General features: G+C 41.4%; 2 protein-coding genes across 3 annotated transcripts in view; one reads left to right on the top strand and one right to left on the bottom strand.

Annotated features, from left to right (window-relative positions):
- Nucleotides 1-22,778, top strand: part of LOC309859371 (uncharacterized protein) — a gene marked incomplete at its 5' end in the record, with an annotated part of 202,471 nt that overhangs the window by 153,355 nt on the left and 26,338 nt on the right. The window lies entirely within an intron of this gene.
- LGI1 (leucine rich glioma inactivated 1) overlaps nucleotides 6,008-22,778 on the bottom strand; it is a 39,128-nt gene continuing 22,357 nt past the window's right edge. For both annotated transcript variants that reach the window (XM_082722097.1, XM_082722098.1), the window contains 4 exons: nucleotides 13,608-13,679; nucleotides 10,434-10,603; nucleotides 9,990-10,154; nucleotides 6,008-7,192 (listed from right to left, as the gene is read on the bottom strand). In XM_082722097.1, the coding sequence (XP_082578223.1) occupies nucleotides 6,357-7,192; nucleotides 9,990-10,154; nucleotides 10,434-10,603; nucleotides 13,608-13,679 (1,243 nt within the window). In that variant the 3' untranslated portion in view covers nucleotides 6,008-6,356. The remainder of the gene's footprint in view (nucleotides 7,193-9,989; nucleotides 10,155-10,433; nucleotides 10,604-13,607; nucleotides 13,680-22,778) is intronic.

Below are 22,778 nucleotides of genomic sequence, written 5' to 3'. Positions count from 1 at the left end.
AAGTTTTCTCACTTGTAAAACAGTGCTCTTATTACAGAATCATAGAGGATGGAATGATAATACAGTTAAAGCACTTAGTATAGTGCCCAACTCATAGTAAGTGCTTAAGAAGTGTCACTATTATTATAATGAAATTAAAATGTTAAAATATAAATTATAATATTAATTAAAATATTAAAATTCCTAAAGGTTTTTTTTAAATTATTAAATATGTGTAGATAGACAGGGTTAAGGGAATGAAGGACAAAAAACAGTTGTCCTGGGATCTAGCCCTGTTGGGAGGACTGGTTCCTGGGACACAGTTTTGCTGAGAATTATTGTTAAAAGCTTCAGCTAGGGAAGATGCTCCCTTTGGGGGCATCTCTGAGTAGTGCTGACAATGGGTGGGGATCCCTCTTGAGAATAGAAATTTCAAAGGTATAGACTTCTGAAAGTGTTAGTATCCCACTTCTTATTCTTTGGGTCTCCATGGATTAATTAAATTAGTTCTCACCCTTCATTTTTGTGGATCAAGTTTTAGGTAGATTTGCCACATGTGTTTGAATAAGGATTTACTCAGGAAATAAATTGTGTCTCTTTTATTTCCAGACCACCCAGTTATACCTGGGAAGCAGGAAGGCTTGGTAGGTCTATTTTTTGGGGGTAACCCATGGCCAGGATTCTTTATGAGGCTGGAAATTGGCTATGGGGGGGAAGCTGCTTCTCAGATACGTGAACAAGAGGGGTGAAGCTGGTGAGCTTAAAGCTATTTCATTTCCACCAGCTTTATGGATTTTCTGTGAAGTAAGACTATTCCAAGGGATAGAGGGTGGGACAGGATAAAAGAATCACAGACCCCTAAGGTCAAGTCCTGACCAGCAGGGATAGGTAGGCTGGTAGAAGAGATGGGTAGGTCAACAACCAACCATAACACAAGGCAGAATAAATTATGAGCCTTGTTTATGGTAAAAGCCATGGGCTGAGGAAGATGGAGAAAGGAGAAACCACATCCAGCTGGTTAGATGTGGACTAAGATGTCCAAAGGTAGAAGAGTAGGGAAAGGGAATTATTGATGGTTGGGGTGGCCTGGGCACAGAAGCAAGTACATGCACAGATGAATAATTTGGCACATTGTGAGCATGAAGGGAGCATGGGTGAAATGGATGATGGTGGAGTGGAAGGAGAAGTTGGACAGATTTTGAGTTCCACCTTTAGGACTTTATAGAGCCACTTGAAGGTCTTCCTAGGCCTGGGTGGTCCTGCATGCCCTGTATCCTTGGTAGCAATCATGTTAAAATGCATCTACATCCCACATGAAGATCAACATGTAAGAACTGTGTTGAGTGGGTTGAGCCCTTACCGACTAGCAGTATACCTACAGATGTGGTCCTAGGACCAGTGCCAGGCGAGGAGGAGTTTGGAATCAGCCTGGGATGGAATGAGTACAGGACTTGAGAGGAAACGTTGAGAAACTTGCACAGCAATTTGGCATTGCCACAGTAACGAAGCATGTGGACATTTTCCTGGTAATTAATTTTTATTCTAATTTCAAAAAATATTGGTCCACAACACAATGGAAAGACAGTGGCCAAAAATACATTGGAGATTTTTAAAAATTTCCATAGTTGAAGCTTTTTTTTTTAAACATTAGAAAACTTTTTAAAAGTAGAGCAGCTCTGATCTAGTTGAAGTAATATAATATTACTTTTTAAAGAAATTTGAAGTGAGAGATGACAGAGAAGAGAGTCCGTGAACTTGAAGATAGATCAATAGAAATCCCACAGTTTGACTAGCAGAGGAGAAGGAGATGGAAATATCTCAGTACTCAGCATTGTACCCAAATTGAGGTAACTATGCCTAAACATTCTTAGGTAAAGATAATTGTGTGGCAATTACAGAAATCCACTCAAACTAACACAGAACAAAGCCAGACATGTATGTGTGGTCATGGTGGGGCAGGGTTGTTATTAGAAGGCTCCAGAGGTACTTCAAGGAACTCAGGGACAGGGAGTGCCATTGGCTGTAATGAGGGATGAGCGGGAAATGGATAGCCCCTAGGGATCTCCCCCTCTCTTCTCTCTCTTTCCCCCTGTGAGAGATGCTGTGTTACACTGCCCAGATCCTCCTTCAGGAATAAAAGACTTACTTTCCCAGCTTCTGGGAGGACTCCCAGAAACAGCCTTGGCTGCCCTTGCTAGCCTGTGGGGATTGTGGCTGACACACAGCCTCACCTCAGGCCATAGTTTCTTCCAGCTCACATCTAGTGACTAATCCCCATGAAGCTGGAAAGTTCTGGTGGGTCCCCTCGCTCCAACTTGGGATGCCTGAGAAGGAGCATCTCAGCTCCCTACAGAGATGCTTTTATTGGAACTGCATCATGGCTCAGCTGCTCTCTGCCAAATTCTCCTTTCTTCTCCTCCCTTCCAGGTCGCATTTCAAGGGTACTACCTAATAAATGTATGTACGTTAGCCTGACAGAGTCTGGTTCTCAGGCAACCTTGCCGGAGCCACCACACCTCCCTCCTCCTTCCTTTTCTTCCCCTTTCTCTCTCTCCTTACCTCTTTCTCTTTGCTCTTCCTCCCCTTCCCTCTCAGACCATGTAGTTTCTCACCTCCCCTTTTCTCTGACCTTCTACCTCATTCTCTTCTCACCTTTCAGACCAGCTTCCTCTGCTCTTGCAGCTGCTCACTGTCCCTGTAGCATATGCCATTGGTTCCCAACCGGAGGCTCCTTACTGGGTTGAAGTACCCATCCTGCAGCTGCCATGGGTGTTGGTTTATAATAGCCCACATTTGCATACCTCTCTAGCGGATTGTCCTTAGCCAACGGGAGCCTTCATCACTGGTGATGTCTGAGAGGTTATGCCCCATATTCTTGGGTTGATGACTACCAGATGGGGGAGGGGGTATAAACGTCTATCCTCCTTGCCTTGAGGCAGGACACACTGTGTGGTACAATTCACACTCTGGAGTTCCCCGTGGAGTCAGTCTGAATAAAAGCAATAAAAGCTGTAGGAAGCTCTGATTCACACAGAACCAATCCATGCCAATTTCTCCTGAAAGGACATCTCTGTGTAACACCTTCCCCTGTCCTAGTCTCAGTCCCTTACAGGTGTACCAAGAGAGCACTCTCTCAATAAATACCACTGCTCTGAGGGAACCTGATTTAAGATAGTCACTTTACAAATCTGGTGCCTGTGGCTAAATGACCCAGCCTCTGCTGTCCTAATTAGAAATATCCAGAAGAAAGAACTGGATCAGTTCAGGCAGAGCCCAACCCACTGGTCACTCCAGGTCCAATCATCTGCGACTAGAGAGGAGGCAGACTTTTACAGTATAGGGCAGAAGAAGGGTACAGGGAAAAAGGGGGGCAGGTCTCAGGGAGGACTGGCCAGTTCCTAAGAAAGTAGATCCCACCACATGTCCTCCTCCTCAGGTTTTCTTGAATTTCTGTCAGCCTACTCACTCCTCACCTCTTCCCCATCTACAGTCCCAGGTTCGGACTGGAGCCTGAGCTGTCAAAGGGTAGTACTATGTGATAAAGATGAGTCTGGATTGAGTGTCCAGAGGCCTGGATTGGAGCTACCTCCCTCTGCTCGCTTCACATCTCTGGCTCTCAGGTTTCAGGTGAATTAGAGAGTTGGTTTGCTAATTTAAATAGTCACTGTTTCTGTGAAAACAAACAGAGAAGAATCCAAGCCTTTCATCTCTGCATCCCTGAATTCAGCAGAGGGCCTGGCACAGAGTTAGAACACCAGCAGCATATTGACAACAAGAGAGATCCTTTACAAATGAAACGGCTGTGAATTTCATTAAGGTAATAAATGTAGAACATGACCCTGAAGCATGCAATATTCTGGGTGTGGAGTCGGCACACTCCATGCGTGCTGATTTGTGTCAGGTTGGTGTTAAGTACCTTGTGTGCATTTCCAATTACTGCTGCAGTGTAACAAGTCACCCCCAAAACTTAGATGCTTGAATTGACCATTTTATGATGCTCATAGATTCTGTGGGTCGAGAATTTGGACCAGGTACTGTGGGGATATCTTGTCATCCAGAGCCTCAGTGGGGGTAGGTCCGACAGCTCAGGGCTGGAATTACCCGAGGCATCTTCACTCACAGGGCTGGTGCTTGATGTGACTGTTAGATGGGACTTCAGCTGGGTGGACCTCCTCAAGATGGTGGCCTCAGCCTCATGGGACTTTGTGGGTGGCCATTCAGGGTTCCAAAAACGATTGTCCCAGTTCACAAGGTAGAAGCTTCATTGTTTTTATGATCTAGGCTCAAAGTCAAACTGCATCATTCCCACCACATTCTATTGATTATAAGCCTGCCCACACTTAAAGACAACAGAATTGGGCACCACCTGTTGATGGGGTGGAAGCAAGGTTCTCATAGAACACATGGGATGAGAAATATTGTGGCCATATTTGGAAAATTCAATCCATCGAGTGCATTTTATCTCATTTAATCCTTCCACTGTCCTTGGAGTAGGCATAGTTTCCCTTTGCAGATAAAGAAACTGAGGCTCAGACACAACTTAAGTAACTTGCCTGTGGACAAAGTCAGTACATGGCAAGGCTGGATTTAAACCCAGTCTGTACAAAGCAGGTGTTCTTCAACAGCATATGTGCTGCTTATAGAAAAGGGGGACTGAAAAAAAAAAAAAGAAATTCAAAGGCCAGTTCTTCCTGTGTGCAAGATCAGCAGTGGGTAAGGCTTCCTGCCCCCCCATAACTCTATTGTCAGTTCATATCTTCCCACGTGGTAAAGAAATCTGGCTCCTATGCATAACTTCCCAAGGCATTGCTTCTTGGAGATGGTGTAAATACTCTGTGTACCTTTGGTGCCTCTAGTTTACCAGATAGGTGCTGGCAGAGGTGTTAATGTCTGCCCTCCTCCCCCTACCCATTCATTTGGCAAAGGAATACAGGGTGCAATAAAAGCTGTAGGAAGCTCTGATTCACACAGAACCAATTCATGCCAGGCATATCTTCTCTGCCACAATCCCCTTTTGAAACCATATCTCCCCTTTAAGTTCAAACAAGGACCACTTCCTCCAGGAACTCATTTTTGGTACTCCTGGGACCTTTATAATCAGAATGTTAAGATGATGATTGGCATTTACAACTTACTCTGTAGGTTTCTCTATCCTAACCCTCCAATTAGTCTAAGGCCCCAGAGGACAAGGGTCCATGCCCTGGGGCCATGCCCTATTTCTCCTGAATTCTGTTCCCCAACACCATAGAAACAATACCCCATTCTTAATAGGTACTCAATAAATAGGACTGACTAGATCAAAGGGACTTGTGAAGTTTATTATTACATTATAACAGGAGGACACAGATGCGTCTTCGAATGCAATTTTGAGAGCCTACCCTATAGGCACTATGCTAGGTGCTAACAAACCATGTTAACCGGGTGTAGAAATTTGGAAAATCAAACATGAGCCTCCTGCACACTCTGCAGCATGTCAGTAACATCCAAACTGATGTCTAGAAGTGAGGCTTCCTTGATAAGATTAAGAGGCCCACATATGGAGTGAATTTGAGGCATGTACTCTAATTACCTCAATCAGCTCTCAGATAATTCTAGGGTCAGACACTTAGAAAGTCCTTAAATAGCATTTTTAAAATTTAAAAACTTGACTTTCTCTTTGTCTCTAAGTTTTTTGAAGAATTTTTTTAGCTAAAGCTATCAGATAGGAAAAGGATGGATCTCACTATTCTTTATGTCAAATCAGGCTACTTGTAATAAGCAAATTTCTCTACCTCACTTTAAATTTGTCACCCTTTCACCACAAAATGTTCTTAAAAGCCGTGACCTTTGGAAACACCCTTGAATGTTCCAAATCCAAACAGCTGATAAACCTGTTCATAAATCTTGGGTAATGAATATCAGTGTTTCGTTTTCACTCCTTATTTCGTACCATAAGATCTCGATCTAAACATAACCCTATTGTATAACCTATTTCCTCAATGTACCGTCACCGAGACTAAAACAACTGTAAATAATTACCTTTGGGATATGAAAGAAAATGTAAACATTTTATTTGGCAGTTTCTGAACACATGAATAAATAAATGGAAAAGTACATATTAATATTTCTTTTTGGAGTAACAGATACCATTAAACACTTATTTACACATCTTCACTGCAAAGAACAGTCACACAATTCAATTTTGTCTTATAAAAGGTCACTTCCCACACCACTGGACTGGACAGTTAAGGATGGAGATACTGGTAGTGCTTGGTTCTAGCAGTCTCAATGTTTGAAAGGCATTCATTTGCAAGTGTGATAAGAAGAGTCATCATGCATTGAGTTCATCCGGATCATGTACTGTAGAAAGTTTCTGGTGGCAGCCACAGAATTTGGTGTCATGCGCTTAAGTCAACTATGACATGTTTGTAAATCTGTGTATTTCCCTTAAAACTGGAAGCAAAAAGAAAATTACGCTTATTAATGGACACATGCGTGAATGATCTTGGTGCTTGAACATTTAATTCCTGAAATTTCACAAATTTGGCTTTCTCTGCATCCCAGTTATACACTTGCGTAAAGGAATAATCACTTCCAAGAATTGCATATTGGTAGTTATTTATCTGAAGAGGCTGGAACACCATGGACCCTCGTGATGGCATCCTCTGAATGTCCTGAAAGGAGGAACCTCCCCATTTCATTACTTTGGAATCACCAATGAATCTTGTCAAGCAAATGTACACGTCACCTTTCACCGAGAAGTGCTTGACGGCATAGACGTCCTCCATGTTAGGGATATCTGTTTGGTTAGTGAACAATTGCGTTGCTTTGTTCCACTGATAGATTACAGGACGCTGGGAGCTACTGGAAAGGATTAAGTGAGGCGTTCTGAGTGTCTGAGGTGTTCTGGCTATTTCTAGATATTCCACATCGGTGTCCCTGTACCACGCATGTAAGGATTGATGGGAGTAGAATCCATTTCCATTCCATTTATAAATGGTGGTAAAACCAGCTTTTGAGCTGTCAGCAACAACAAAGTACCAATTGTTTTCAATCTTGAATGTTTCAATGTCATTGGGTTTTCGGATTTTGAGAATTTCAATATCCTGGATTTTTATAAATTTATTTGCAAAACTGTCTCGCTTATAGATGTGAGAGCCGCCAAACAGCTGGGCCACAATAACATAGAGCTGAGTTTCAATGACTATAGGCTTGCACACTACAGTGGATGTGCCTGGGAAAAGACAAATGAGAGATTAGTAGAATGGCCATCGTCTTCTGCAGCATGTAAACATGCAACCTGAAGCCATACAACTTCTACCAAAATCAGCCTAGAATAAGGATTTCCTTGGTTGAATTAGGCAAGGCCAATCTCCAAGGCCCAATGGCAGCAAGACCCTGAGGTTCTGTGCCTTTGTGCCTCACGAGGCCTTGTTACCAACAACTGAGTTGTCAAGTCACATCCAACCTGCACTAGACATTTAATAGGGCACACGGCTACTGCCCGAGTTTTCTCCTCTCACTACTTGCAGAAAGCAAGCATTGCTTTCCCTGACACATCATGAGTTAATTACAGTAATTCTAGTGAAAACTGCCACTTATTGAGCACCAGCTCTGCGCTTTGCCAAATCATCTCATTAAAAATTCCCAACAATCTGAAGAGATAAATATTATCCTTCCTTTTGCAGATGAGCAGACAGAAACTCAGACAGGTTCAGTGGTGCTAGGAGAAGGCAGAGTTGGGATTCAAACCCAAGTCTACCAGCGTCTCTATGCTTTTAACCCAATCTGTAGGGAGGTGAGCTATTCTAGGGTTTCCGACTTGGGCTAGGATCCCACAAGTTTCTAGAACCACCCTATAAAGTCTTAAGCAGTGATGTGGGTAGCTCATGATTCTACCTGTAATTGGTTTGTTCCTAGTGTGAAAGGGTTCTTGCTCTAAAAATAATGCGATTTTCCCCTAGGAAAGCACAAAGATGCTATTTGTCATTTACCTGAAGCGTAGGCTATTGGTGGCAAGAGAGAAGACAAGGAAGAGAAATTCTTGAGAAAAATGAAAGAGGGGTATAATCACAAGTGATACTCCAGAGACTTCTTTTGAGAAATTTCAGAGACAATATGGATCAGTGTCCTTGCTCAGTATATCCTTTAAGTAAGAGTTTGGCATTTATCAGCAAATATATATATCGGGGCGCCTGGGTGGCTCAGCGGGTTAAAGCCTCTGCCTTGGGCTCAGGTCATGGTCTCAGGGTCTTGGGATGGAGCCCCCCATCGGGCTCTCTGCTCAGCAGGGAGCCTGCATCCTCCTGTCTCTCTGCCTGCCTCTCTGCCTACTTGTGATCTCTCTCTCTGTCAAATAAATAAATAAAACCTTAAAAAAAAAAGAAAATATAAATATCATTTATCAGCAAATATTGACTAGAGGGAGCTTGGCTCTAGGAAATCCAAAGCAAGCAAGGCAAATCTGGGGCCCAACCCTTTTTTAACTTTAGGAGTTCCAAAGCAGTAAGTTCTGCATCAGCTCTTTCTACTAATTGATGAAATTATCCTATTTGTGACTCTTTTCCGAACTCAACTGGTTGTGTGACTTTGGGAAAGTCACTTAACTTCTCTGGAATTCAGTTTTCTCTTCTGTACAATGAGGGTTTGGCCTAGATCAGGAATGGCCACTAGACTTCAACCACATATCAATATTGATCAACTGATGAGTTGGATAACTGTGCCGAGAAGGATTCGTAGTCCTGTCTGCACTCCATAAGCAAGAGCACTGTGATTGATTAGGATGTCTTTCTGGGGTAAGGGAGGTCATAATGATTGCATATTGAGTATATATTTGTCATCTTAGACGAGATGATGTCCTCTGAAAGTCTGCATATATGTGATTCATTTCTCCTTCACATGTTCATTCTAAGATTCATCTAGAATAATTGATGGACTATACACAGGTAAGAAGAACCTGGTTTAAACTGTACAAAGCTGCTGCAGTCCATTGGAAAACTGAGGGCACTTTGGGAGAAAGGGAAGTATGACCTTCCTCCTTGAGAAAGAAGGAGGTTTCTGGGAGGACCTCAGTTTGGAGAAGATCCCTTCACCTGGGCACCTTAGTCTAAAGCAAGGCCCAGACCTTTCCTGATCCTGTAAGCAGTGGGGTGGACAGCCACCAACACAACTGACACAACATAACTCTTCCCACCCAAGAAGTGTAATCTTTTACATAGAGGTTTGAATGCTCTTAGGAACAGATCTAAAGGTATTAGAAGCTAAAGCTGATGAAAACATTTTGGAGGGAGGCCCATATTCTAACTTATTTAAAAACCATTAAGTTGTTGAAATGAGAAGAAAAATTAAGAAGTCACATAAGTAAAAGTTTTCATGGAAGAAAAGTAGTTCCGAAGGTCAAATTAAATGCACAAAACACTGGCAAGAGGCTTCATCACTGCTAGACTTCTCAGGGCCTCTAATGCATAATTATTATGAATCTCCAAGAGGGAGATACGGTTCACAGATTTATTGGACCAGAACCCCTTTTTGTGACAAGGAGTACATTAACATTTTGAGGGGGTCACTTTGTACAAAAGAGCTTGTGACTCATTGATCTAAAATAACATCTTTATTTTATAGATAAGAAAAAGGAAGGCCCAGTAAGGGTGAGTGGCTCACCCAGCTGGTTTGTGGCAGAACCTAGATTAAAACTCATGATTCCTTGTCCAATACTTTTCTTTTGAAGAAAAATAATTCACATTTATTTGGCATTTACTATGCTACGTTCTATGCTGTTTCTTGAATATGTGATGACATTATCTTATGAATACATTATCTTCAACAACCCCATGAGTTAAGTATTATTATTCCCATTTACAAGTCAGGAAATCAAGGTTTAGTAAATCCCCAATCATTTAGTAAATGGTACGGATGGGGATTAAAGTACTCTACGCATGGCCAAGCATCCCCCCATGCCAGTTGTCTTTTTCTGTTGCCCTCGGTCCAACCTGCTTAACTTCCTATTCAAAATACGGTCAGGTTTTTCATACCTGTAATGTTGTCATAATTTCGGAAGGTCTTTTCTACGTGGTCCCATTCAAGGAAGATGCACTTTCCAGTAAAAGGCTGAGCAATGACTACATACTCATCGTTCATATAAGAAAAAGTATCTATGGACAGTGATTGATAAGGCAGGTCTTGAGACTTTGCAAATTCTGCAAAAACAGGAAATGATGATGAATAACTGTGTGCTAATGCTTGCTTCATTCCTTGGCTAGATCTCAAACATCCTTAAGAGATACATTTATTTAAGAGAAATAGTAAAATGATAATTTTACTTTGCTTTTAAACCCACAAAGTTTTAATGCTTTATCATAAAAAATTAAAATTGGTCATTCGGTTTTTAAAGATATTAAAAATATCAATTCCTGCACACACACAAAACGTAGCCCTTATTTTAGCTTTATGAGGTGGAATGATTTGGAATACATTACCTGTAATGATGCAATCAAAATCCTTGGGCGAGAGACTATTGATTTTGCGCTTCTTGTATTCTGGGGGACCTTCACAGTAGATGTCTTCAACAGTTGCATTGGTGTGGTCCAACCATTCCACTAGCCACTTGAGTTTACAGTCACAGTTAAATGAATTCCCTCTCAGGTCCCTGAAAGACAAACTTCAGTTGATTTTGCTGTATGAGGATCCTACCTACACAGGTATGACCTCTACCTCAGCAATTAACATATGCAGATTGCTTTGACCTGGCTTTACATCATGCTCCATCATCTACCTTGAACGTGACTGACAACTCACTTTGAATTCAAAGATATACCACAGTGAGCACACTCTTGAATGCCACCCAGTCAATAGAACCTCATAAATATTTCCTTCTTGGATCAAAGGCAGCTCTGTTTAGAGCTGTACTGTCCATAGAAATATAGTGTAAACTACATATGTAATTTAAAATTTTGTAGGAGCACCTGAGTGGCTCAGTCAGTTAAGCATCTCCCTTCAGCTCAGGTCATGATCTCAGGGTCCTGGAATCAAGCAGGCTCTCTGTTCAGTGGGGAGTCTTTTTCTCCCTCTCCCTCTGCTCCCACTCATTCTCTCTCTCTCTCTCATTTAAATAAATAGATAAAACCTTAAATTTTTTTTCTATATTTCTAAAAAAAGTAACAAGAAATAGGTGACATTAATTTTAATAATATATTAAAATAAGTTGGCATTTATTTTTAAATAATATATTTTATTTAATATCTCACACAAATCATTTAGCTGTGTAGCCAACAAACATTATTAATGAGGTATTTTATACTTTTAAAAAACATTAAATCTTTGTTGTTGTTTTTAAGTTTATTTATTTGTCAGAGAAAGAGAGAGCACAAGTGGGGGGGGGCAGCAGGCAGAGGCAGAGGCAGAGGGAGAAGCAGGCTCCCCACTGAGCAGGGAGCCTGATGCAGAACTTGATTCCAGGACCCCGGGATCATGACCTGAGCTGAATGCAAACACTCAACCAGCTGAGCCACCCAGGCATCCCCAAAATCTTAAGACTTTGGAGGCTAGTGTGTATTTTACACTTAGAGCATAACTCAGTTTGATGCTAAATTTTCATCAGAAGTATGTGATCTGTATTTAGATTTCATAAAATTTATACTCAGAAAAAAATAGTTTCACACATCCAAGTTGTTCCAAACATAATTAACTTTTGCAATAGCTGAACTGAGAATCAGTTTTTCAATTTAAATTTAGTTTTCTACTTAATTTTTTAAAAACTAAGTATGAATTTAAAGCTTTGTTCCTTAGTTACACTGGGAACACTGCTCGGTGACCACATGTGTGGCTACCATATTGGACAGAGCAGGTCTAGAGGACAGAATATAGTGCTTATTATATCATATTTAATTAAATCAAGCGAACTATTTGCTTTTGCTCTTCCTCACAGATGTAATTCATCCTGATCCTATTCCATGGTCTACAAATTCAATTTTAATAGGAAATGACTTTGACACACCAGAGTTAACTCAGACATCCAGCAGCTCTTGTCTGTAATAAACTATACAGCACGATCGTTTAAATTTCCACATATGATCCTGACTCACCAAGTTTTCTGTTTATTTGCACTGCTTCTGTTCAGAAATTCCAACTCCTTCCTAAAACCCTTCTTGGTCACACAGAATTCCCAAGATAGGTATTGCCTAGTCTTCACACAGCACACAAATAATTTTTAAATGTTGAAGCATTTAAAAATGTTTTAGGGGGATACATTCAAGAAAACCAAGAAATCCATGAAAAGATAAGCTATCAAGGATCCTTGTACTTAGATAATTCTTGGTTTAGGCATATTAGAGTAGACCCAAGAGGCCAAACCCATTACGGGATTTCCTTAGAGACTGAGCCAATTTCAAGTGGGTTCTTTGTTGTTGTTGTTTTGGTTTTTGCTCATGTGTGGCACTGGCTGACAGAAGGATGGGCCAGAGGACAATGTCCAAATCTGCCGTATCCCCAAATCTGCCATGGTATATCATCTAACTTTGAAGACCTTCCCAGGACTGACTTTATCTTCCAAGAATATTCTGACCCCAAATAATGACTGGCAAGTTTTCTGGGTGATTGTAAACCAGAACAGCTAACTGTGATCTGTCTGAGACTTTTTGGTAGTGTCTTTCTTCTGGTACTCTCTTGCAAATAAACCATCATTCAGGACTTGGGGTACCAGGCACTGAGGAGGGGCTGGGGAAATACCACAAGGAACACATACAGTTTTCCATTAGCTTATTGATTTGAAGTTAAATACTTTAGGAGAAAATACTTGACTCAGATCTTTTGTTTTTGGAGAAAAGTTGTTTTGAACATATATTCTATAGAAAAGTACCTGAGTTGATTAAAAAAAAAAAAAAAAAACCTTTATGTTTACATATATCCTTTCATTTTTCCTATATCTACCTTATAACCATTTAAATACCCTTCTAATGTCTGGAAGGCACTTAATGAAGCTAAATTGCTTTTGAGAAATAGGCATATATTACTTGCTTTGTTTACAGCAAAATATACAAATTCCTTACAAAGATCTTTCACTCTGAGGCTTAAAAGTCAAAGTTTGAAAGCTCTTTTGTTTGAAAAAGGGTCAAAAATAATTAAGTTCATTCCCTTCCTGGGGCTTAAGCCAAATTCCTGGGGATTAAGCCTAGAGTTGTTGTTCAGTCTAAGGAGAGAAAAGGCAAACTTGCCTCCCTTCCCCCACTTCCTGCTCCATTTCTGTTGACTGACCAACCCATGGGTGTAACCTTTCATCTGTACTCGGTCAGTTTCCCAGACTCCTTTATGTTTTTCCTTTGTAGCCCCATTTCCTGGACCTCATGAGAAAAAAGGCATCTTGAAATTTCACTTGGGGCCTCCTCTTCCCACCCCCTCAAAGTCCCTTATCAGTGCTCCCACCCATAAGACACACACTTTGCCCCATGGAAAGTCTGGGCACTATATATTCAGATTATAGAATATATATTTTGAGTCTTTACGATAGAAGACTCAAAAATTTAAGCAAATTTAAAATTTAAATTATAAAATTATAGTTTAATTTTAAAGCCAATTACAAATTCTAAAAATTAATACTAAGTTTCTTTGTTAACTATTGTAAATTAATTAATCAGTGATGTCTTAGATCCTCTTACACATTTGTTAAAGAATCCAGGCCTTTGAAAATATCTTTTGGTAATGTCTGGAGATTGTTGTTTGCGAGGCTCCTGGGGAAAAAAAAAAAAAAGAGTGATGTAAACTGTAATCAAACTAAATAGATGCATTTTATGATAAAACTTAATTATGAATCCTTTTTATTCTTTCCTGACTATACTAAATTAGTTGCAGTACCTTTTTTATTTCTTCTAAGATACTACTCAGATTCCTACTATTGTATATTCAATTCTTGGTCTCTTTGCTTCAGTGCTCACTCAGTATTTATGGCATTTTCTACGTATTATGGCAAAAAAGAAGCTAACAAACCAGTAATAAAGTGGTATTGGACATTGATCTTTTTATGTAGAATGGAAGATGAGATTCATACTCTTAGACATTCAGTCTAGGAGATGTGTCCCAAATGATGACTAACTAAATGGGTGACAGTGCCCATTTCATCTCACACTCAGCCTGCCCCTGCTCCTCCCTCTCTCCTTCTCACTTGCTCTAGACAGTGGCCAAACTCCCAACTAATAGTGCCAGTAGCTCTAGAGTTTGGGGACCTGTCTAACCTATCCCCCTGCCAGCACATCCTTTCTTCTTTCCAAAGTATATACTCCCTTTTTATATTTTTCTTTTCTTTTAGTTCCATTCATTTGACCTCAGAAAACAACTTTGTCACATATGTCCATCCCTCCATCCATCTTCTTTAAACATTTCTTTTCCTTTTCTTCCAGTTCTTATTTTACTGCACAGGAACTGTTTTCTCTTTCTCTTTCTCTTTCTATTTGTTCTTTCGTGAGTCACTAGAATAATTCTAATCAAAGCTAATGAGTAAGGAGTAGTCCTGATGGTATCAAGAAAAGGGAAATGTGTCCATATGGCAGAAGTGTGGACATAACAGTAGGAAGGGATGTAGATTCTGATAATTTTCTATTTTTAACCAGTATTGTGTGTGTGTATGTGCACCCATATCGGTTATATAGTTTTCTAATGAAATTTTTTCACACACAAAAAATAAAAACTAAACTGAAACAAAAAAAGCGTACATTTTTGGCCTCCAAAGTCCTTGAAAATTCTCTCAAATTCCATTTAAAAGACTCTCAAAACTCTTCTGTCTTCTACCTGCTTAATTAATATGAGATTTCTCAAGTGCAAACATTCAAGACTTTTAAAACCTATTTTTAAGTTCATTATGTTGTTTTCTTGAGTTTTAGAAATTACGACTAGGTTGGAAACCTCTTTTCAATGAACCTTGGAACATAAGAATGGGAACTGAATCAGAATGTTCCCGTCTCGGTGATGGTCTATTATGTAAAGAAGGGCACTGCTTTGGAGCCATTCTGAGCTCGGTTTGAATTCTGACGCCACTACTTCCTGGCTGTGTGACTTTAATTCTGAATCTTCTTCAGGACTCAATATTTTCATTTTTTTAGGGGGAGGTGATAATACCTCATGTCACAAGAAAGTTAGGGAGAGTAGATAAGATAACTCCGGATGGTACCTGGCATCTGGTCTATTCTCAATAAAGGGTGGCAGGGAGGAAGGGGAAAGGAAAAGAAGGAGAAGAGCTTGCCTAAGAAATAATATTTAGAAAACTGGCTATATGAAAGAAACACTATGACTGCAGTGGTATTAGGATTAATAAAATGTTGCTAAAGAAGACTTTTCAAAGATTTTATTTATTTATTTGACAGAGAGACCCAGCGAGAGAGGAACATAAGCAGAGAGAGTAGGAGAAACAGGCTTCCCCCAAGCAGGGAGCCCGATGTGGGGCTTGATCTGGGAACCCTGGGATCACAACCTGAGCCAAAGGCAGACGCTCAATTGACTAAGCCCACCAAAAATGGTGCCCCATTTTTTCAAAATGTATTTTTTAAAGATTTTATTTATTTATTAGAGATAGAGAGTGAGAGAGAACGTGAGATAGGAGAAGGTCAGAGGGAGAAGCAGACTCCCTGTGGAGCTGGGAGCCTGATATAGGACTCAAACCTAGGACTCTGGGATCATGACCTGAGCTGAAAGCAGTTGCTTAGCCGATTGAGCCATCCAGGCACCGTAAGGACTTTTCAAGAGAATGTCTCTATAATTCACCTTTCTGCCTAGTGGTTGAAAGAAGAGAACTCTTTGTGTCTTGGTCTAGTCCTGAATCACTCCCAAGTTATGTGTCTCAATTTATTTTCTAGCACGATGTGTCTTAAAGTTCTCAGGTGAACTTCTAAGTGGATGAAACCAACTACAACTGGTTGTAAAACACAAGTTTGAAGGAGGCTGTGTCACAGGACAGCGGGCATGTGATGAAGAAACAGTCAAGTCCTGAATTATTACTGCCAGCAGGGCTGCCCAGAAAGAGGCACCATGTTTGCAATGCTGCCCAAGACAGTTCTTTTATTTTTATTCTTTTTTCCAAGGTAGTTGTTTTGAACAATGAGCAAATTTGGGAGTTCCACTTCCTGCCCAGAGGATAGAGCTCTAGGCCCCACATACCCAACATGAAGGCCAACCACATAAGCAGCTGCTAAGACACGGACTTGGAGCTACAAGACTTTTGGGGTGGAGAGACATCATTTTTCCATGACAAGAAGGGTGACTTTTAAGTCAACAAAGTTGGGGGCTGGGACTGATGAAGGCAGGCTAGCCTTCTTGGGCTGTAAAATGAGGCTTTATGACTTTTGAGGGCTTCTTATAACAGGAAGGCTCTCACTCTGGGTACCAGAGGGTGGCGGAGGCAGAGCACCATGAGAGGTGCCAGAGGCAGAAATGGTGGATGGATTTACCGCACTTAGTGTGACTTGTTTCACTGTTCCACTGCCAAAATTCAGTGAAATACTGATTCACAGTGGACTGTTTCTGAACAAGATAGGAGGGAGCTTCACGCCTAGGTTTGATGAGAAGTAGGCATGAGAAGTCTGCCTGGACTCCTAAAAGAGGCAGAAACATGAGGAAGTAAGACCCAGAAAGGAGAGGAAGGCTTCCGAGGCCCAGGAAGAGGAGTTGAGACAGCTTCCCAAAAGTCTTTGGCAGGCCTCAGTGACAGGGTTATATTTGCATAAGAAGAAAGCAGGCAGCAGGGACTGGAGCAGAGAATGTTTTAGGAAAACAATGCTGATAAAGCTGGGAATTACTCTGCAAAACAAATGTAAAGGGCCCTGACATAAATCACCCTTCCACTGGGGGCTGATGGGTCAACAGTGAAGGATACGTAAGGCACACGGGAGATCAGCAGAATCTGCAAAGTTAAGAAGAGACCGATGAAATGCCTCCACACGTTAATTAGCTGGCCAGTTAGGAATATTTACCAATTTACCAAGTGAAGAGAGTTGGAATTATTTTAAGACCCACTTCCACTGGGGAAAGATATTTAATCTAGCATTATCCCTAGGAGAAGAGAATTGGAAACAACCTACATGTCCATTAATAAGGGATTGTGTAAATAAATGATGATTTATACTTAACATGGACTATTTTGCAGGAGATTTTAAAACATGAGGTAGATCTCTATGATTTGACACAGAATGATGCCTAAAAGAAAAAAAAGGTAAACTGGAGAGTAGGATATAGAGGGTAATCCCACGTGAGGAGGGAGGATACATGTCTAACAATGCATAAAGAAAAATCTGGAAGGAGAATCATTTTTTTTACATTTGGAATATTTCGCTTTTGCTATATAAACATCCAGATTGTGACAGTTTTTATCATCAAGCATGTATTATTATTTTAAATTCAGAAGGAACAAAGAATAAAGTTGAGGTTTGAAACAGACACCATTGCTGAGTATTTGTGTATGGAATGGTTCTGTCCAGTGAAGATTTAGTGATTCTAAATCAATTATTTTACTTCACTCACAAAGTCCCAAAGTAACCAGGCTGGAGTGTGAGGGACTGTCAGGGTCAGCATGCAGGGATCCGAGTGGTCCGATGATGTCTCGTTTTTCTCACAAGATTTCCACATGGCATCAGGCCCTCATCATCTGGGGAAATTAAGGACTGCAGTCAGTCCAGACGTGGAGCCATTTCTCTGGGTTCCTTGCCTCAGCTGAAACTCAGCTTCGAGGGGGGACTGGAGCTTCAAAAATCATCATGGGCATCTCAAGGCTTAAGGTGTCTTCTCTTAGGGGGTGGGGATGCGGGTGAGGGGACTCCTGAGGGCTCTGCGTCAGAGCTGCCAGGAAGAAAAAGTAGCAAGTCCCTGATGCTCCCTGAAGCCTGCTCAGCTTTGGTCATTAGATGATAAGAGTGAAGATCTGGTGCCTATAAGTTAAACAGCTGGAGAGACTGAGGTAGCATTTCATGGGTTAGGGTTGGGGTTTTTAGGCTTGATGTTAGGATCGTTGGATTCTTCAGATTCCATCTCGGTATTGAGTCTTGCTACTGGAAAGCAAAATGGACAATCTAATGCATTCAATTTTTGACACTTTCTCCTTTCCCTCCGTTGTCCCCCCAGCTTCACAGAGTAATAGCTTCATGTCATTATTCCCTTTCCCCTAATAGATGCTCTGGTTGAAACATGTTCTGTGTCTTTTGTAAAACTGGCTGTCAGTCTCATCCTCAGCATCACTGAGAGCAGTATGGTGGTTTGGGGTCCGACTTGGTCTCAAGTGGACAAGGGCTTCCATTTGAGCGTCCTCATTCTCAGGAGTGTGCCTTTTCCCAACTTAATTTCACCTCTCTTGGTTTCTGTCTCTATCTGCCAAATTGAGTAAAGAATACCAATTTCCTTTATTGTGAAAATTAACACACACAACTGCTAGTATTTTTTATATACACACTACTGAAATGGATTCCAGGGAAAATTTTGGCATCTGCAGATGAATATTTAAGCCTATGTCAGATAATCAAGACTATAAAACTAATCCATTTCTTTGTTATTGTCAAAACCAGTGATATTTAATGCCTAAGCACTTTTAAATGCTCAATTCAGAAGCTGAGATCATCTATTCTCTTTGCCTCTCTAAGTAGACAGAACTCTATGCCTTAGTATTTTTAAGCATCTCATCATTTACTGATACATATTATATATATTAGTGATATATATATAACTGGTATATATATATTTTCTGATATATGTACACACACATATATATACACATGCATACATATATACTATATATGTAATAATGCTTATTATTTCTTCAAGAAAATTTGGAAAGTGTAGAAATTATTTTTTAAAGGATGAAATAATAATCATCCTGGAAGAAGTAATCACTATAAAGATTTTGTCATATTTTCTCTTACTCCTTACTACAGAGTCCATCTCATGAGGGATATTTATGTGGAAAGCAAGTGATTCCAGAGAGGCATGCTATTGGGTCCTGAAGGTCTAGAGACCTTCTTCTCTTCCCTTTTTCTTTCTGGTCCAGAGTGAGAGGGCTTGAAAGAGTGTGAGCCTGAATTGGTGTGGGGGACCTTCCTCTTCAAAAGTCTGCTAGGTAGGCAAGGGTCAAATCCGTGCTGGATTTTAAAACCAAATACAAGTATTATTAGGAAGAAGACGAAGACAAATTAGAAGGCTGATGGAGAGAGAGGCAAGGAGTCAGACGTGGCCACCTGAACTGTCAGGAAAAGTCATTCTGCATGTGGTATGACTGAAGGGAATCCTGGCGAGCATCCAAGCCGACCCCCTGTCTGTCCATCCTCTCCAGGGCTCTTTGGATTGGGGAGCAGCCAGGGGTGAGGCGGGGGCGGATGTGGAGGGGGAGGTGGAAATGACATGGTCCAGGAATGACATATCAGGGTTTGAGCTCTGGCTGTTTTCTTTTCTCCAAAGTGAACGATCACTTGGTCAGAATCAACTACAAGTTCTATTCTAGCTCTTAAATCACATATTTATGCTTTTCACCATGAAAGGCTATGGCTTCATCTTTAATAATTAGGAAATGATATGAGGAGAGCCAACACCCTAAGCCATGCCATTTAGAGACAATGAATTTGACCAGAGGTTTGGTAGGGAGTAGGAGTGCACTAGAATGTCTGAGTGGGGAGCGGACAGAACCGATCAGCAGGAGTGAAGAGGAGGCAAGGGAAGGTTTGAGGATGTATTTCATCCATGTTAATTTTTTCTAGGTTGATTCGGTAGCAAGTCCTGCAAGGATGCTCTTCTTACCACCAGATTCGTAGTACCTGGCACAAAGTAAGCCCTCAGTAGACACTTTGAAAGGAATGAATAAATGGGGCAGGCTGGAATGGTGGAGAGGAAGGGCAGCAATCTAGACAAAGAAGAGAGTGGAGGAGAATGCTTAGACCCCCTTATACCGAGACACTGAGTTAGGAAGAAAGTGCAAACCCTGTGAACTGCCCTTGCCACCCGCCTGCCCCCGTCACATGGACCTGCTGCTCTCAACATGCCCTCCCGCCTCATTGCCTCCCCATGGCAACCATTCCAAAGCAATGTGGAGGCTCTTTCAAGGTGCCTTCCACAAAGCATACGAAACATTTTTTAAGACACAAGGAAACTGTCCAACTGAACATCTAGTTGCCTTGATACTAGCTGAGTGGGGTCAAGCATTCCCAATGGCAGACAGTCTGTCCTTCCCAGCAGAGGGGATGACCATTTCCTCCACTTTGGTGTCTTCCTGGTTTACCTGAGAAAACCTCTGATGATGACTGTGGAACCTACTGGAAAGTCTCCTCCCTGAGGCAGAGCAGACTGGCTCCAACAGCACGTTTGTTTCAGTGCCGCCAGGCTCTGCTGCTAAGAAAGCAGCGCCCACAGCCATCTGGGGTGCTCCCAGCCTCCCTGCCGTGCAGATTCCCAGCTGCAGTCGGTGTCTCACTGAATTTGCGGCGGTTCAAGTGCAGTTATTTTAATTTCATACAGAATGTTTAAAGGGGATGAAAACACTGCAGCATTTGGAATCCTGATCCAGGACCCATAGAGGTTAGGCAGGCCATTTTAGTTGATTTTTCTGTAATGGTGTTTCCTACCTACCAGGCTCTGTTCTAAGCACTTCGCATAGATTTAATCATTTGATCTTAGGACAACCTTAGGAGCGAGGTACTCCTAAGCACCTTCTTATCCCCTGTCTCCCTGTTTTTACAGATTATTGTTATCACTCCCATTTTACCCATAAGGAATTCTGAGGCCCAGTGAAGCTAAGTGGCTATCCCACAGCTATCAGGCTTGAAACCCAGGGGGTCTGGTGGCAGAGCTCACCCTCAGCCACTACCCTGCACTGCCTCTTTACCTGTATGTCATCGTGAAGGCTGAAAGGAAGACATCCTGCCTGCCTGACTGGGAACATACAGGCATCTTGAGGTTGGGGACTGCTATATGCACCTTTTGGGTCCCCCACTTCTAAGCAACCAGCAGGGGCTCTGCAACACATCTAGATTGATGACAATTTTCCCCAAATATTTTTATACATGCATGCCAACAGTCCTGCCCCTACTGGACTTCAGTCACAGTGACACATAAATGATACCAAAGGAAATCATTACCAAGAAGGCTCATGGGTGTTAACAGAAAGTAATAGATATAATGTTTAGACACTTTTGTCATCATTGGCCATAAACTATTTTTAATGCATTTTCACCCTGTAATTTCAAAAGTAATACACAGCCAGCAGAAAAATTCAAACCTTGTCGATATAAATAAACTATTCAAACATTAATGTCAAACACATATAACATAGGGTCAGTAATCCAAAATAAAATAATATATAGAGGGTCCCAGGATTTGACTGGCATTGTAAGGACAAAAATGTAAGGAATTCTCCCTTTTCTGAAAGCTAGCTTGAGGGGAAGGGGGTATATATAGTATAGTAAGTTGTCTATAATTCTCTTTTTAGGAGTTAAGTCTCCTGAGATAAATGTGTAAGAAAGCGAGATAAGTTTGTTGCTTCCTTAGGAACCAATTGCATCTATATAAAGGCTCAGGTAGGCCCCTTGATGCAGCTTCAGTGGTAGGCCAGAGCGGGAACCAGTTGACTCAAGCTATAGGTCTCATTCCAACTATTTGGGCTTGGAGACTAAGAGTGAGGCTAGGGTCCCTGTCTTCCGGATTTTTTTCTTCCCTAGTCATGTTTGCCCCTCAGACCATGTCCTGTGGAAGGATCCAGGCAGCTCAATCAAAGCTTTCTATCCCTGCTAGAACTGACTTGGTGGAGAGGGCATGAAACATCCAGTTAAAGACCCCAGGAAACTTCTGCCTTTACCACTGCTTTCTGGGGAGCAGCTTAAATGCAGGGTGCACCCCCATGTTCTCATCTGTCCACAGGGGCTGTGCTACGCCCTCTTTTGTAAGGTCACCAGGAGATTATAATGAGGTCAAGAATATGATAGAGCTTTGTAAACTTCTTCTCTAGGATATGCAATTTAGAGAGTCAGATGATAACTCCTTGCTGATTCCTGTTTGCCTGTGAGTGGGAAAAGCTGGTCTCAGGTGGAGGAAGGTGCTCTTTAAAGCCTAGAATCTTAAAAAAGAAACTAAATAGCTCAAACAAATGTCAGATTTATTTATAGGTGGTAAATAATGGAAAGCTAACTTGATGTGCTGAGCAGTCAGAGGGACATTTGGTTTTCAAATCCTCCCTATCCATCTCTCCTTGAAAGGAAGAAAGGAAAGGAGAAAAGAAAGAAGGAAGGGAGGAATGGAGGGAGGAAAGAAGAAAGGAAGGGGGGAGGGAGAGAAGGAGGAAGGAAAGAAGGGTATTTTGAAGAACAGCGTAATTAGCAAGGAGAACATAACTTGGGGACAAAGGCACTCAGTGAGAAAATATTTGTTTGCCTAATTGCTCTTGCCAGACGGAGCTCCCCCAGGTTGGAACTGGATCTTATTCATCTTTGTGTGGCACTTCCTAGAGACTATTTAGGATGAACCATATGGCGCTGCATTTTTGTAGATCAAAAACAGTCTAATATTGGCAATGCCATATGAGTCAACCTAAGTGTGAGATGAAGAGGCAAGAGACCTAAGGGTCATATTCACCCCGTCAGCTTTAACCTGTTTCCTCATAACACCTCCTTCCCACCTCTAGCACCTGGTCAGAGAGGTTGGGCTTCCCTTTCACTGTCTGACCCTTAAGATTCATGCTTCTCTTTTTGAAGACTGACTTTGATGTTCCCTTGAGCTTGAAAATTTCTGGATGCTAAGCACATGTTATACCAGGGACCCCTTCTTATAAGAGGCCTCATTAAGACCCAAATTTCAATTCCCATTTCATTTAATGGACC

This window comes from Mustela nivalis (assembly GCF_964662115.1).
Source record: "Mustela nivalis genome assembly, chromosome: 2".
Classification (NCBI taxonomy): domain Eukaryota; kingdom Metazoa; phylum Chordata; class Mammalia; order Carnivora; family Mustelidae; genus Mustela; species Mustela nivalis.
The sequence above is the reverse complement of the archived record's forward strand: the minus strand, read 5'-3'. Positions and strand labels throughout refer to the sequence as shown.